Source organism: Diospyros lotus, chromosome 4, assembly GCF_014633365.1.
Source record: "Diospyros lotus cultivar Yz01 chromosome 4, ASM1463336v1, whole genome shotgun sequence".
NCBI classification, from domain to species: Eukaryota; Viridiplantae; Streptophyta; class Magnoliopsida; order Ericales; family Ebenaceae; genus Diospyros; species Diospyros lotus.
Genome location: NC_068341.1, coordinates 15550064 through 15567131, shown reverse-complemented (window position 1 = coordinate 15567131; position 17068 = coordinate 15550064). Strand labels below are relative to the sequence as shown.

Below are 17068 nucleotides of genomic sequence, written 5' to 3'. Positions count from 1 at the left end.
CTTTGAGTTAAAATATATTTTTATGTTATTATTTATTTTCTTATTTATTTATATTACTTGTATAAACCTAAAATACGATATTATGGTTTTTCTTAACTTTAAATATAATTTTTGATCTTTCAACTCAAATAATACAAATAAATAATAACATAAAAATATACATAATTATTTATAGATAAAATAATTACAAAATATTTAAAATTTTATATTTTGTATGAATGATAAAGAGAAGAAATATAATTGTATTGTGTTGGATATGTGAATATATTTTTTTTATTAAAAATAAATATTATAATATTATAGTTTATAATTTGATTTTCATTTTATAATTTAAAAAATAGTACAAAATTATAAAATAATTTTTTAAAAATAACAATCCAAACTATATTCTTAAAGTTACAACACGTTACAAGCCAAAATTTTTAAAAAATAAGTTTAATTTGGTCTAGATAATTTTGTATAATATGTTTTTAATTTATAATTATATTAAAAATCATATTTATATATATTTATACATATGTAATTTTTGTGTGTAATATTTATATTTAGATAACAGTATATGGCGACGAACGGTGGAGGCGGATGGCGAAATCGTCATCGACAGAAAGAGAGAGAAGGAGAAGGAGATAGAGATGTTGACGGTGGTGAATGACGACATGAGAGAAGCAATGGGCGAGAATAGAAAACCTAGAGAAAGACACACACTCGATTACGTCGATAATGGGTGTGATCGGGTGGAGGTGAGGCGGTTGTTTGTTACTAGCGAGAGGTGATGGTGACTTGAGTGGTAGTGGGGGGAGGGTGACGGGGTTTGTGGTTGGTGGTAGGGGCAAGGCGGTGTAGTGCTTGCGACGGTGGGGTGACGATAGACTGTGCTCACGGTGGTGGGGGGCGACAACAAATGATGCTCGCGATGAATTGCGTTTGAGAGAGATAGTGAAAGGGGGAGAGAGGGAGAGTCAAATAATTTAATTTTTTGAGTTTAATCTATTGTGATATTTTAATATTAAAATTAAAGTCGTCAACCAAGGCTCTAGGAGAGTTGCTCGTGTACCATTGTCCTTATATGAAATATCTGAAATCGAACGTACACCAATTGCTCTTTCAAACCAATTTTTACCAGTTCATCAGATCGTATAGCTTTTCAACGTTCAAAAGACCCAACAACGCCCCCCTCCCTTTCCTCACTCTCTCTCCAACCACAAAACTCAGAGACCTCACCGAGAGATCCGATCCGATCCCGATCGAACCATGGAGGCGGCACCAGTGGCGCGCGACGAGAACGTCTACATGGCCAAGCTGGCGGAGCAAGCCGAGCGCTACGAGGAGATGGTGGAGTTCATGGAGAAGGTCTCGGCGGCGGCCTCCACGGAGGAGGAGCTCACGGTGGAGGAGCGAAACCTCCTCTCCGTCGCCTACAAGAACGTAATCGGCGCACGGAGGGCGTCCTGGCGGATCATCTCCTCGATCGAGCAGAAGGAGGAGAGCCGCGGGAACGAGGACCACGTCGCCACGATCAAGGATTACAGATCCAAGATCGAGTCCGAGCTCTCCTCGATCTGCGACGGCATTCTCAGGCTTCTGGACTCCAGGCTCATCCCTTCCGCCTCCGCCGGTGACTCCAAGGTGTTTTACCTCAAGATGAAGGGAGATTATCATCGCTACCTTGCGGAGTTCAAGACCGGTGCGGATCGCAAGGATGCCGCCGAGAACACTCTCACTGCCTACAAATCCGCGCAGGTTAGATTCTCACAACTTCTTGGGGCTTAGATTCTGATTTTGTGTTTTTGGCTTTTGTATGAGTTTAGATTTATACAGTCATCTCGCTTAGGATGCTGAGTAGGCATGGGTCACAGTGTAGACTCATCCCATTACTTTAGATTTATATCCAATTAGGCTGTTCTAATGATGCGGTGGAGCTTAAGATCTACTTGATGCAGATAGGTTCGGGCTAGAATGTAGATTTATTTACAGTAAGTAATTTAGATTCATTTCTTGAAATTTCTCGAAATTTGTGTATTTTATTAACCATTCACTATTGTCAGAAGGAAATCATATTTATATGCCTGTTAGGATTTGGTTGGCACGGACTTGTATCCGGCATTTGTTTACTTTAGTTTCTGAGGAAGATAATTGTTTCAGTTTCAAAGTTAAATGCATGATAGTATACACTCTTGTAGTGCTGATAAATGTTCGTAGGTATAAGATATTGGATATACTGATTTTCGTTTTCTTAATTTTAAAGGAGAAGTTGTATTCATGTTCATCAAATTACTTCCTTTGTAGAAATTTTTTTTGCCAAAAAGAAGTATGTTAGGTGTATATTGCCTGAGAATTATTTTAGGTGTATTGGCAATGGCATTGCCTTCTAGGGGAATTTTTCCCCATGCCCGATGCATCAATCAAGATGAGAAGTTTAATGAAGAAATAAATAAAATAGGATATTCATGCACTCACTATGAGTTTCTGGGACTTCTTTATGAACTGAAAAGTTTAGAAATAGAAACAAACGAGTGATATGGATTTGACGCCCATACTGTTGACATGCAAATTTTTGGGCAGTAAAATTGCCATGTCTTGTGAACATATAATTCAATAATATCCATTACAAATAACTTATAGTGGCATGTGTTTCAGGAATATATTAAATTTGCACATGTAGACAAATCAAACGGTGCCAAGTGCAAAGTAATGCAGTTCTCATATAAGCATGCTTTACTTAATTAAATTGAGTCAGTAATATGACAACAACAATTATCACTAAGAATTTATGAAGGTTAGGTGGGTTTGGCTACATGAATTTTAGACCTATATCCGTAGTTATATTCTTTGCACTGACCCTTCCTCTTTTACTTAAAACTTCCTCCTTTTCATTCACTTACTTCACAAGTGAGCCCATTAATCTTCTCATCACATGTTCATTTCATCTTCATTGTAAATCTCGCATCTTTCATGCAACCCTCCTATATACAAGCTTGGGATTGGTTGTCAATAGAAACAAACCTTCCACAGTATAAGTATTAATGGAATTACTCAATCCATATACATGCTTTATGAGGATAAGTGCAGGGGCTCACTATGGGGCTTGAACACATGATGACAAGGTTAAGCCTTGTGCTTTACTGATTAAGCTAAGCAAGCATGTTAGTAGGACCCACAAAATAATTTCTCCAATCACATTTGGTCGTGTGTTTCTTTTGATCACTGTCTCTTATTGAATTGGATAATTGTCAAATAAGTATCTCTAATAATTACACCAACATAGATATTAAGTCTCAAACACACTAGGTGGTTACATGAATTTTAACTTGTCAATCATATCTATCTATGACTGTATCTTCTATAGGAATTTTATAACTCATATCATACCTCCTACCAAGGGTTTTATTTATTTCTCTTTCTTTACTTATTTTTCTAAAGACTTATTCCATTGGATCGCTTTATTGGTCCTATTCTCACATAATCAAACTATTTTAATTGTCTATCACGCATCATATCTTTAATTGAAGCCACTCCAACCTTAGTAAGAATAACTTTTTTCTATTTTTATCTTTTTGCTCATGACTACATATTTATCGTGACATATCTGTCTTTGTTATGCTTGTGTTTGCACATCTTAGTACTTTCTTGCCCAAGGTTTTGTGCCATACAACATAAAGTTGGTCTTATAGTTGTCTCAATAACAGCATTCCAAACCTTCAAGTCCAACTATCTGGTCTTATAGCCGCCTCATTTTCTTTTTAGCTTTAACAAAATCTTACTATCACATAAAATGGTGGGCGCCTTTTTTCATTATAATCATCTTACCTTAATTCTATGAGGAAATAAGACAGGTAGAGATATTTATTATCTTCAAAATAAAGTAGACAGATATTTAATTAGGGATATAAATATTCTAAGGATATCTTATAAATGCAAAGATATTTCAAATAAATCAGTAAATAGTGTTTTGTTGAAAAACTAGATGTAATAATGTAAAACAAAATCTAAATTGTAATTACTCCTTAAAAGTAAATTAAGGAGTAACTGTCATGAAGCGTGCATCCTCCTCTATAAATAGGGGTGACTTTTGTGTGAATAATTTTTTTTCCAAACAATAAGTGTTCTAAGGTTCTATCTCTAGTAAAGGTGTTGAAAAACCACTATAGACACAAAAAAGTTCTAATTATCAAATTGATAAGTCCCTAAAGAACTAAAATACTATTTTTATCAAATTGAAAAAATATATATAAAAAACAAGCCACTAAGGCCCCAAGAAGTTATTTTCCACTTCATACATCGAGATCAAGACTTCTGAAAATTCAAAGGATTTTCTTATTCGATTATCTTAATTCACATAAAGTGGAGAAGAATTCATCATGTAATGTGGAAACAAATGTCTAGTGTTAACCTTGTCATTTTTCAAGAGAAGAATTAGAAAATTTTTTTTTGGTCCGGAAATTCATCAAAGCTTGTACTCTTCTCACTCAAGATTACAAAAAAAAAAAAATAAAAAAAAAAAAATCCAATTTTAGACATAAAACTTTGTAAAATTTTCTTTTAAAGGATTTTGCTGTGGAGTGACCCCATGATTTTTACCTCTACACTGATGGGATTTTCATGTATTTTTTGTCTTGAATTTTATAACTCAAAAAACTAGTGTAAACAGATACTGTCCAAATTCAAAAAGAGATTTGTTTCTGTTTCTGAGCCCTGTTAACTCAATTTCATTTTCTGTTTTTCCAGCTTTTTCAATTAGATTAGAAATGAGTTATGACCTCATTACTTTGTGCATTGGACTTTTTAACTAATCTGAGTGGTGATAAAAGAAAACTATGAGTAAAAACTTTAAACATTCTAGTATTAGTAAAATTTCAATTTTCACCAACCATGGTTATTGGTTTTCCAGACATTTATATTAACTGTGGTTATATTTACTACAATTTTGTTTCCAGGATATTGCAAATGCAGAACTTCCTCCAACACATCCAATCCGACTTGGTCTTGCTCTTAACTTCTCTGTCTTTTACTATGAGATTTTGAATTCTCCCGACCGTGCTTGCAGTCTTGCCAAACAGGTGACCTATTCTGTATTTGATACTTGTTTTCTTGCAGAACAGTGATCCAAGATGATAAATGGATCTTGATAAGATTTTTTTTTTTTTTTTTTTAAATTTTCTCCTTTTGTCATACCTAAGTCTAAAAGTGAAACGGTCTCTCCCATATTGACACACCAATTAACCATTCCACGTTCCCACCTGTTGCACAAATTCTACTCACATAACATGGAAAACCAAATATCCTTATTATCTATTTTGATTTGTGCTTCGCTCATTGTTTATTTTCTACATCCTTGACCAGGCGTTTGATGAAGCAATTGCTGAATTGGATACATTGGGAGAGGAATCCTACAAGGATAGCACCTTGATTATGCAGCTTCTTCGAGATAACCTCACCCTTTGGACCTCTGACATGCAGGTATGTCTGCTTCCATGCAATGTCCTAAACCATGCCTCGCGCTTCCTATCATCTTATCAAGTGCTTGTATGTTAATAATTTCCACTTGTGTATTTGGACTCATCTCTTGCATGATTAGCCTTTATATCAGCTGAAGTGGCTCTTTTCTTGTTTTCCCCAAGGCAAGAAACTCCAGTTTTTCACATGTTCTTTTGCTTTTTTACTTGGTGCAGGATGATGGGGTTGATGAGATTAAAGAAGCTTCTAAGCCCGATGATGACAAGCAGTAAGGGCGAGAATCATTGAAATGCATTTTCCCTTCTCCGATGGTTGTTTTTGCTAGGAGAAGAAGGTGCTTGTTTCTTTCAAATTTTCTTTCAAGTTTTTAGGTGTTCTTGATTTTAGTGCTGAAACTTGAAGGTGCTTAATATTGATGTTCTCTTGCTTGTAGTTTTCAGTTTTATTTGGTTATGGATGGCTTATTTATCTTAAAGAAGCAGAGCTCAAAGTCTGCATTTGGCTATGTGAAATCCTATTCCTGCCGTTGGTCAGAAATTTTCAGCTTTTCATCTTTCATATTCTGGCAATGACCTAAGCATCTGATTTCATAACGCAGTTCAATTAGATGTTGTTATATAGTTATATATTCAAGTCACGAGTACATGACAGTTGATTAAGATAAATTTTATTTTAATATTTAGAGTCGTATAACAACACGAAGTGTTATGAATTTACGATGATTTAATAGCATGGTTAATTGAACGTTTTGTCGCCACGCCTTTTTTATATGGCCAAAACGTTCTATGTTCTTATCCGTATTCCATGCTATGTTTTACTCTTGTGTTATTGGCTGAGCAGTTTTTATATTAAGCATTTGTTATTTTTTTTTTATTGTGCATGTTAATGATTTTAAAGATATGACCGAGAGTGAGCATCCAACACTTTATGGATGGCGTCTTCAGCATCTGTCCTCTAGAACTTTGATGGGAATAAATTAGAGCCTGGGTTAGATATAAATAATATTTTCCAGTTTCTTATTTTCTATTTTTTTACTTCATTAAATTTGGAAAACTTGTTCAAATGTTAAATATGTAAAAAAATGTTTTTATCTTAAAAGTTAAAAATTATAATAAAAAATAAATATGGAACAAGTTCGATAATTGCACAAGTGTAAGTGGTGTTTTTGGATCCCAGTAGACTTGGGAATGGGATGGTATGAACGTGATTGGTTGGATTGATTTGATTCAATTTTTTTTTTTTCTCATTTTCATTCAGTTATGCCAAAAAGTCTTTGAATGGATTAATATAGAATTGCCTTCAAGTTTGACCGTTGAGTCCCTAGTCCTGACCAAATTAAATCCAATTAAAAAAAATAGCTAAAATGCAACAAACTAGACCAATAATCCATCCCCTCGCTCTGCCTTGCAAGATTTGAAGGGGCAATTTTTCACTTTCCTCCCATCGTTCGTCGGACCTGTTTTAAGTGCTCTGAAAAAGCAAGACAGCCACAACATACCGTTTTTAGTTGCTGATTTTGAAAACGCTATTATTTTGTTCTACTTTAATTTCTTATCATATTTTAAGTTGTATTGAAGAATAATGATTATTTGTGACTCAAATATCTCCCATCCAGACCAAAACATTCGCCCTCGAATTAAACTTTATATAATAAATGCACATTTACTTTCCCCCCCCCCCCCCCCCCCCCCCCAAAGTTTCATGATATCATTGTATAAATTTTGGAACCGCCAAATATGAATTTAAAGTTGGTTTAATTTTATTAAATAGTTAAATTTATTCTAAATTTAATTTTACAAACTCGATTATGACTTATTTTATTGGAGTTGATAATTTAATATTAACTAGTTATGAAACACGCGCAGTGCATACACAATTCATATATCGTCACGAATATTATTAATGAAATTAATTACTAAAAGTATACTACAAATAAACTTCATGAATAGGAAATTAACAATATTTTAAGATTAATATTATTGATAACACATTCATGATATATATATATATATAGCTAACAGTTGTCGGAGATTGTATTGATTGAATATTTATATATATATATATATGTATATATATGTATGAACGTTGTTTTCCCCTTGAAAATGTAACCTGTATTTCCTCAGAAATAAAATCCAACCACCAATCAATTTTTTTTTATCTAAAAACACAAAAAACTAAAATCGATAGTCACACCATGAACCGGAAAACTTAAAATGAAAGGCTAGCAAACAGGTCCTAAGCGATGAAAAAATAGAGCGAAGAAACAAGCATCCAATTACCCAACTTTAAAAATCATAGTCAACGCCAACAAGTAGCAACATTTCCTTTCCCTTCAAAGGCGCAACTTTAATATAAAGACCATATATATATATATATATATATTTAGGACAAAGTTTGGAGTATTCGGGAGTTCCACACTCATTGTGTTTTTTTAATACATTTTTAATATTTAACAGTTAAATTTTTAAGATTTTAACTTTTTATCATTTATTTGGTATAGAGGTCGATCAAAATCTGACATCTGGATATGAGAATTCACTGACTTTTCCAATCACTACCCATTAACTAACTTATATTTATCACAAAGAACAATTTAAGGGATAAGTAAACAAATTTTCTGATACAATCCTTGTAATTTGGCAAACTTTCATCTACTTGTGAGTTAAACCGTACGAAATCCCTTTTTCAGAAGAAAAACACACAGACACACAATAAAAAAGAAAAGCAAAAACTGCTTTTAGTAGAGAGAGAGAGAGAGAGAGAGAGAGAGAGGAGTTACTTGTCCATATTGCCAGGCTTGTGAATAGGCTTTGTAGATTCCCACTTTCCAGTGGAAAAGAAAGTTTCAACGTGGTCAAAAGAAACACCACGGTTCAAAGTTAATATGGGGCCGCTATAAATTAAAAGCACAAACTCTCCTCTTCTATTTCTCACTGGAAAAGTTTAAATTCCACAAAAGCATGGAATAAAGATCCCCCCCACACACACAGAAAGAGAGAGCGCGCGCGAGAGAGAGAGCCCTAGAAATGTGTTGCATTGGGAAACAGTAAAGTTATTTCAGAATGGAAGTCTCAGAATCAGAGACAATTTTGGCAAAACTTATTTGACATGGCCATCCATCTCCACAAAATAGAGTACCAAGATCCATTAAACAGCAGACAACGTAAAAAGTAAAATCATATGGGTTGGGGACAAGAAGAACTTTAGGCGCATACTTGCACCAAGCCCCATTGATGCAGCAACACAATACATGGACAAACTTGGGAAGAGAAACCAAGAGGAGATGCGAAACAGAGTATCGGGGGGTGAAAGGGGAGAGAGCAGTTGGGGGGGAGGGAAAGTATTCACCGAAAGACAGGGACCCCTAACTGATGGACAGATTACCACAAGCAAAAAGTACACAATAAATTTGTACATCAGACTTGATTAAATGAATGAATATACATAACAAATATTAGATAGTGGTCTACTCTAAGTCTTGATCTAACATATAACGTCAATAAAACTGCTGGATCTGTTAATAATAATCTTCCATTTTGTAATCACATCGTGCAGCAGCGTATCACATAGGAGCGCACGATGGAGAAGCTTGAAAGATCTATAAAACAGGGATAGGGGTTAATATGCAAATGCTCTACATACTGAAAATTCCATGAAACCTAAGACAGAGCTACCCAAAACTTGGGGTGCAGCAAAAACAGTTTTGGATTCTCTACTGTAAATAACAAAAGTAAATCAGAAGACATTAAAGCCAAGGATCTTGGTTAACAATAATTTCATCACTGCTACCTCCTCATTCTAAAGGTAATCAGTAGGTACAGCTTGCATAAACAAGATTATAAAAAAATAGCAACTAAGACACTATTGAGTGGTAAGTCTCAACATATCTAAAGTGTGCAATGCAATTTTATATGGTGAGCCCAGCCATGTTATAAGTGTAGTATTACAATTTCAGAAAAAATGTATTACCAAGTTTGGAAGATTGTTAAATCATACTGCTGTCCCATTGTAACATAATCATGGCAGATTGCCACCATTTTGAAGTTGAGAGTTGAGTAAACCTGGAAGGTTGTCTGTCAAATATAAAACCCCACAACGAACAGCCAGAGTATGTATTTTAAGATTGCATTCACTCTACAACAATGTTATCCCAACTAGAATATTCATGTGTCGAAGAGAGTTTATAACCAATATAAGAAGATACCCTCCAGCTCTGGACAACCTCCAGCAGGACTGAATGACTTTAAACAAGAAGTTTAACTTCAAGAGGATATGAAATGGAAACTCACTATTACAGGCATGTCATCATATCATCACCGGTCACTGCCGTCACATTGGATCAATTTGCACCTGTTTAAGGGTGCAGGTAATGCACGTGCCATGTCGGTTGGAAGCAGCAACGTAATTTTACCACAGTACCACAGGCTTCAAGGATTTACAAACTGAATTCAATTAACCATCATATTCATATTCACTTACTTCATTGAAGATGCATGATCTAACCAACAAAATTTTCATTCTTCTACACGCTTTAAAACCAACAATGTGAGCATTGACATGCCTAATGGCTGACCGATCACACAACACATGGAAAATACCCAAAAGTCTAGTAAATCACATGTTTGGAAAATATCCAATCCAATCCAAAAATTATACAATGAACTACAAATGTAATTTCACTTCTCCAATATAAGCTAAGACTTTAAGCATACATGTCTAGACTGATCTGAAGTACTTGCTCAAATACAAAGGAATTACAAAGTTCATGACCATGCCTGAAGAAAGGAACTACCAAGGACTAGCCTCTATATCAAACCAAAACTAAAGAATTTCTAACATTTCTCTCCCCCAAATCTCCAATCAAGGAACATAAATAAGAAGCAAAAAAGAAAACCAACCTAGGGTTTTTTTTTTTTCTCACATATCTATAACAACCATTTACAGTTCAAGTTCAGGGCGTCATCTACCATTTCTTTTTCCACATATGAGAATTGAATATCTATCCCATCCCCCAAGATTTATAAATACAGATATATGCAACAAACCCATAAAAAAAAAACCCTAATTCTTACCTTCTTTTCATCTTTCAATGATTTTTCCACCTCGGGCTTGGCACGGGCAGCGTTGGAGAGACAGGGAATTGTTGAAACCCTAATTGGCCGGCGGTCGAAGGCGAAAAGAGTAGGCTTGGAGAGAGTAAAGGGTACGGCGACCGCGGTGATGGCACACAACCGAAAGGCAGCGGAGATGTCGGAATTTGGAAGGAGGCCGATGCGTTTGAGGGAATAGGGTTTTGCGGCTGCAGAGGAAGTGGTGGCTGGTGATTCTGCGGCGGCTGAGCGAAATTGCTCCATCTCGGAGAGACCAGCGGCGACAGTGGAGAGAGCCCTGGGAATCGCTTGGGGTCGGAATCGGCCGCCGAAATTGAGCTCTGGAGGTAGCGCATGTAAGCAGAGATCGGCGATTCGGCCGCCGCGTGCACCGCCGGAAGCGGCGGCAGAGGCGATAACGGCGCCGACGGCCTCCCGGCGGCGGTTATGGAGCTATTCGGCGGCGGCATGACGTTGTTTAGGGGGCCAGGTGGGCGGCTGCTAATCTGCGCCAGGGGGGCGTTATTTAGCAGGGGAGGCGGGCGATTGCTAATCTGCGCCAGGGGAGGCGGGCGGATCCGTTGCAGCCGAGAGCTCGGCGGCTTCGGAGGCTGTATCGGCGGCGGCGTCGAGAAGCGCTCGTGGGCAGGCGACCCAGTAAGTTTCTGCACCACCTCCCTGAAGTCGCTCTTGTTAATATTGTAAACTGGCGGCTGGTTCTGCTGCTGTTGCTGGAGACCCTGCGGCTGTTGCGGCGGCGGCGGGGGAGGAGGAGGAGGAGGAGGAGGCGGGTGTTGCGGCGGGGGGTGGTGGTGATGATCAAAAGTCGGGGGTCTTCGGATGGGCTTAGAGATCTTGTGAGAAATCTTGCTAAGGTGCCTGAGCTGTTGGCTGTATTGATGATCATCCCTGTTGTTGGTCCCAGTGCTGCTGTTAGCACTTGTAGTGGTAGACTCACCAGAAGAATGACAGCTTTTATCCATCTCTCTCCGTCTCTCTAAGATCTATATATGTATGTATGTATATAACCTTCTCTCTCTCTCTCTCTCTCTGTGTGGGTGTTTGTGGGTCTCCCAGTGCTAGTGCTTGTGCTAGTGCTTGTGGTGGGCAAGCCTTTTTCTCCTCTTCCTCCGCCTTCTTCTTCTTATCCTAGCAGGGACTTTGAAGAGTCGGTGAGCGGTCCCTTCCATACATATTTAAGTCAGTGGTGAATTCCCGGTGAAGAAAATGAGGGCTGCGTTTGGATCTTCTGCACGTAAATTGCAAAATAAGCCAAATTACCATATGCGTTGGTCTCGCTCGTCATTTGGGTCTTCATTGGTTGTTTATGATGAGATAGATGAGATGAGATGAGTTGATTTCCAGTTTAATCATGAACCGTGTTAATTCCATTGGGCTCAGTCCAATGGAAAATTCGTAGCTCAGTAAGGGGCTCGATCCCTAGGCCTAATCTTGGCCCAACGCTAACACAGTAGCATCCCCATCCCATTAACCCCGTTCGTGATTAGGGATGACAAATGCAATCGAAATCATGAGAAATTGAATTGAAATTAAATTGATTAATGCGGTTAAAAATCGTTTGACTAGGTAATAGTTTGGTTTGGGAAAAAATCAAACATTATTTCAATGGGTATAGTTTGGTTATGGTTTTCACTAAACCAAACCAAAACCCGAATCGAAACCGAACCGTTGTGTGGGTAACCAAACTAAACTAAACCAAATCAAACTGAATTGAATATATAAATATATATATATATATATTATATTAGAGGGGTGGCTACAAAACCCAGCCCCAAACCCATCCCAGCCCACTTGTGAACCCATCCTAGCCGAGCCCACTTGCAAACTCACTCTATCCCAGCCCACTTGCAAACCATTTTCTTCTCCTTCCTTTCTCGACCTCGTTCTCGCTCTCTCTTACCCTCGTTGCCTCTCACACTTGGCTTCCTCTCTCTTGCTCGTCCGCTAGCGCTCGCCCTCACTCTCTGCCTCTCTCTTGCAGCCTTGCTCTTGCTCGCCCTTGTCGGCTCTCTCTTACTCTTGCTAGGGCTTGGCCCCTCTTACTCATGCTCGCCCTAACTCTTGACTCCTCTTGCTCGCGCTCGCCCTAGCTCTTTGCATCTCTCTTGCTCTCACTCCACCCCCTTCTGCAAACAACAACAAACCCTTCTCTCTCTCCCATTCTCTCTCGATCTGTTCCGTTACTCGCCTTCGCTCTTGCTCGTTACCTATCTCGCCCTCCCTTGCCTTCTTTGTAATACAAATACAGTTTTGAGAGCAATAATCGAAACATAAGAAACGTTGATCAGGCGAGTCGGGAGTTATGGACCTTTGTTTTCTGAGTATCACACTTAAATTGCCTTATGCAATTTATCTCTGTACGCCGATAGCAAGGTCTCCCTATCTCTCTCTCTCCAACTCACAAATTAGGGTTTCTGACTTGATTTATTATTTTGGTCTAATTGATATGCAAATGCCTAAATCTAAATCTAACTTCCATTCTATATTTTTATGTAAATCTGTAATGTTTAAGAATGTGTTTGTGTTTGCTATTTCTTTCGTTACTCCTCTCTTTCAGTTCTTTTTCCTCCTACTATAATGAATTGGAAGGTTGAACTTTTTGTTTCCTCCCTCCGCGTTTGCATCGATTTTTTTGATCAAATATTAATATATGTTGCGGGTGTGTTTGTGTTTGTTTTGTCACTTAGATGTATAAATAAATTAAATTATTGCAATTTAGGAGGCACTATCAATTTGAAGCCAAAAGCATGGGGTTAGTGTTAGGATTTTTATCTAATAGTTAGATATATGTTTGCATAATGTTATTGTTAGTTGCCACAACTGTGAAAGGCATATTGTAGTGCATGCAGATCAACTAGTTTTTATGAATGCTATTTGCAAGAGTTTGTCTTTATTTGTTAGTATGGATCAAACTAAAAAAATCATGGTTAAAACCGAAACCAAACCGAAACTGAATGGTTTGGTTATGGTTTTTAATTTTTAAAACCAATGGGTTAATGGTTTGGTTTTGGTTTTACTATTTTAAGTTTGGTTTGGTTATGGTTTTAGCAAAAATCGAAACCAAACCGAACCATTGCCAACCCTATTTGTGATTCCCGCACCCGTAATAGGCCTCAACAGCCCTAGGATTCTCAGCCTCTCATTCCTCGAGGAGGCCACTACACAAGAATTGGGGTGTTCTCCCTTTTTTCCCATATATAAAGCAACATCATCACCATTTGAGGTATGCTCTTTTCAGTCTTACAAAAACTCTATCATCTTAAACTCTTACTTACTTGAGCGTCGGAGTGCTTGTAGGTGCCACCCTTCCCCTTGGCCGTGCAGATTGCTATTGCCTCAAGCTCTATGGTTGATCATCACTTTGGACTGAAAGAAACATTTGGCGCCCACCGTGAGGTCTGGTACAACTTGTCTGCCCCATAAACTCACCAAGGCATCCCAAGTTGTACCCAACAATTATCCATGGCCAGAACTAGAAACCAGAACAATATAGTCCCCAACGAAGAAAACCAAAACACTCACCCTCACCAATTAGAAAACCCTGCAACCATGGAAATCATTCTCCAGACCATTTGGCGGCTCGAGAACCAAGTCGCTGAGCTGACCTGCAATCAACAGCACGACCAACGCAATGGGCGGATCGACGATGACGAAGAAGCCAACAACCACCACTAGCCCAAAACAACTTATACTGTCACACCTTTTACAACCCTATACACCCCCAATCACTCTTTTTTCAGAGTTCATCATGTCTATACCCTTACTAGATGGTTTTCGTCTTCCTGACACCTTAGAGCTGTACGATAGAACTAGCAATTCCCAAGAGCACATAACCATGTTCAACTCCTTGAGGCTATTGAGTAAAGGCACTGATCCTATCATGTGCTGAGCGTTCCCTAGCACCCTCAAGAAATCCGCCCTACTGTGGTTTTCCACCCTCGAGTTGGACTCCATTCATGCCTTCTCTGAGCTTGCCACCCGCTTCCTCACCCATTTCTTCACCAGCCGAGCTCGCCACTCGCTTCCTCACTTATTTCTTCACCAGCCGAGCTCACCACAAGACCTCTACCAGTCTTATCAATTTGAAGTAGAGTGAAAACGAGCCCTTACAAGCGTTCATGAATCAGTTTAATCAAGAGGCCATCCAAATTCGGGACCTTAATCTTGTAGTCTCTTTGCACGCCATCATGGTAGGGTTAAAGGCTTGGCCTTTTGCAGACTCCCTAGCAATAAAACCTCTTGCCGACCTCGACAACCTCAAGCTACGGGCAACAAGTTACATAAACGGCGAGGAGGTCTCGATCGCTAGACGTAACCACGCTCAACCAAGAGCTCAGCCCTAGCCAAGCCAGCGGACGGGGCCGTTGGTTGAACACCAACATTGGCCTGATATGAGCTTCGGTTGAGGAAAAGAAGGCCGGAGAGAGTAAATTGGGAAAATGAGGGAATGGGAACGGGTGTTTGAACCTCTCTGGATGAGATACGACACATACACCCTGTTGACGATTAGGAGAGATTGGATCCTCTGAGAAGTCTGTAACTTGAGGATTATCTGACTCCTCGACAATCAAGGACAATAAAACTCACGCTCCCACGTCAATACAAGCAAGCGTTGTGATTACCACTGAATGTATGGTCACACAACCGAGAAGTGTGTTGCATTGAAAGATTAATCGAGTGCCTAGTCAAACAAGGCCACCTTGGGCTAATATGTCTAAAGAAGGAAAACCCAGAATGGGGAATCGCAAGGAGATCGAGATCAAAGAAAGAGCCACAGCCTATGGAGGAGGCCGAGAATTGTGGAAGGCCAGGATACTAGGGCGACTCCTGTGGATTAGATAAAGGGAGTCATAAACACCATTTCTAAAGGCATCGTAGGAGGAGGAGACTCCAGCTCGACAAGAAAGCGGCACCTCAGGGCAGTGATGTCGGTTAGTAGTACCAAACAGAGACAGGAGATGATGACCCAACACCTGATGATCTCTTTCACCGACAAGGACTTCAAAGGAATCGACCAGAACCTAGACAACCCCATGGTGATATCCATCGTGGCCGCCAACTACATTATTAGGAAGATCCTTGTTGACTAAGGAAGTTCGGCTAACTTATTTACCTGTCGACCTTGAAGAGGATGAAAATCCCCAAAAAGAAGCTTAAAACATTCCACGGGAGTCTGGTAGGCTTTTTCGGGGAACAAGTGCATGTCAAGGGATACATCAAATTGCTGACCATGTTTAGGAAAGCTCCCATCCTCAGGACCATCAACATCAAGTATCTAGTTGTCAATTATCAGACTACATACAACACCTTACTCGGCTGCCCATCCCTCAATGCTCTAGGCGCGATCATCTCTACTCTTCATTTAGCGATGAAGTTCCCAATATCGATCATCGAGGTCGAAGTTGTCCATGCCAATCAGAAAGAAGCTTGGCAATGTTATAATGACAACTTGAAGGTTCAAACTCCTAAACCCAATAGAAACATTGGCAACCAAGCTTCCTGCCACAATGTTAACATGGTTGAGTTAGATCCCCAAAGCAAGCTCCCCGATAATCAACCATAGGCCACAGAGGAGTTGCACCCTGTGAGCCTGGGACCATTACCAGGGCAGATCACCAAGATCGGCTCCATACTCCCTCATGACCTAAAGGAATGACTAGTCACCCTCCAGTAAAATGTTGATCTTTTCGCCTGGTCCCTCGCGAACATGCTCGAGATCGACCTATCCTTCATATGCCATAGGTTAGCGCTAGATCCAAAGGCTAAATTGGTAGCTCAAAGAAAAAGGAAGTTAGGGGAAGAGCAACAAAAAATAGTGGTCGAGGAGACAAAAAAACTCCTCAAGGCTGGGTTCATTAGGGAAGTACCATACACCACTTGGCTAGCTAACGTGGTCATGGTGAAGAAATCTTCAGGCAAGTGGCGAATGTGTGTCGATTTTACAAATTTGAACAAGGCATACCCAAAAGACTCTTACCCTTTATCGAACATCGAGCGACTTGTGGATGGAACCTCCAGATATAGATACCTCAATTTCATGGATGCATACTTCGAGTACAACCAGATTTGGATGCATCTTGACGACGAAGAGAAAACAACCTTCATCACAGAGAACGCCAACTTCTGCTATAAACTCATGCCATTCGAATTAAAGAATGCAGGGGCAACTTACCAGTGGCTAATGAATAAAGTGTTTGTGGGACAGATAGGCTAGAACATCGAGGTGTATGTGGACAATATGGTGGCCAAGATGTCGGACAACGGAGACCACTACTCGGACATGGACGAGGTCTTTGGGCAGCTTCGATGACATAATATGAGGCTTAACCCGGAGAAATGCGCATTCAGAGTACATGCCAAAAAATTCCTCGATTTCCTACTGACAAAGCGGGGCATCAAAGAAAATCTTAACAAATGCAAGGCCGTTCTTGACATGCGTAACCCCTATAGTGCAAAAGAGATTCAGTGGTTAACCGGCTGAATTGTGACCTTGTCCTGATTTC

The 17068-nt window shown here is 39.1% G+C and overlaps 2 protein-coding genes across 4 annotated transcripts; one reads left to right on the top strand and one right to left on the bottom strand.

Moving 5' to 3' along the window:
• The first annotated feature begins 1084 nt into the window (after positions 1 to 1084).
• Positions 1085 to 5959, top strand: LOC127799447 (14-3-3-like protein). 3 transcript variants are annotated; one of them, XR_008022627.1, is made up of 5 exons: positions 1085 to 1740; positions 4935 to 5057; positions 5341 to 5457; positions 5670 to 5788; positions 5895 to 5959. XR_008022627.1 is itself a non-coding variant. In XM_052333489.1 (4 exons), the coding sequence occupies exons 1-4, from the start codon at positions 1252 to 1254 to the stop codon at positions 5724 to 5726; spliced, it is 786 nt and encodes a 261-aa protein (XP_052189449.1). In that variant the 5' UTR covers positions 1086 to 1251; the 3' UTR covers positions 5727 to 5959. The 3 variants fall into 3 exon arrangements, 1 of the variants encoding a protein (XP_052189449.1); XR_008022626.1 differs by having other exon boundaries at positions 1086 to 1740; positions 5888 to 5959; XM_052333489.1 differs by having other exon boundaries at positions 1086 to 1740; positions 5670 to 5959.
• Positions 5960 to 9565: 3606 nt separating this feature from the next.
• On the bottom strand, positions 9566 to 11845 carry LOC127799446 (VQ motif-containing protein 9). The gene has a single exon (XM_052333488.1). It carries the CDS (start codon positions 11525 to 11527, stop codon positions 10541 to 10543), a length of 987 nt encoding a protein of 328 aa, XP_052189448.1. The 5' UTR covers positions 11528 to 11845; the 3' UTR covers positions 9566 to 10540.
• Positions 11846 to 17068: the final 5223 nt, after the last annotated feature.

Excerpts from the sequence above, each read along its gene's own strand:
- LOC127799447 (XM_052333489.1), top strand. The coding sequence starts at position 1,252 with ATGGAGGCGGCACCAGTGGCGCGCGACGAGAACGTCTACATGGCCAAG. Across the intron at positions 1,741-4,934 it reads CTGCCTACAAATCCGCGCAG|GATATTGCAAATGCAGAACT; the intron begins GTTAGATTCTCA and ends TTTTGTTTCCAG. Across the intron at positions 5,458-5,669 it reads TTTGGACCTCTGACATGCAG|GATGATGGGGTTGATGAGAT; the intron begins GTATGTCTGCTT and ends TACTTGGTGCAG.
- LOC127799446 (XM_052333488.1), bottom strand. The coding sequence starts at position 11,527 with ATGGATAAAAGCTGTCATTCTTCTGGTGAGTCTACCACTACAAGTGCT.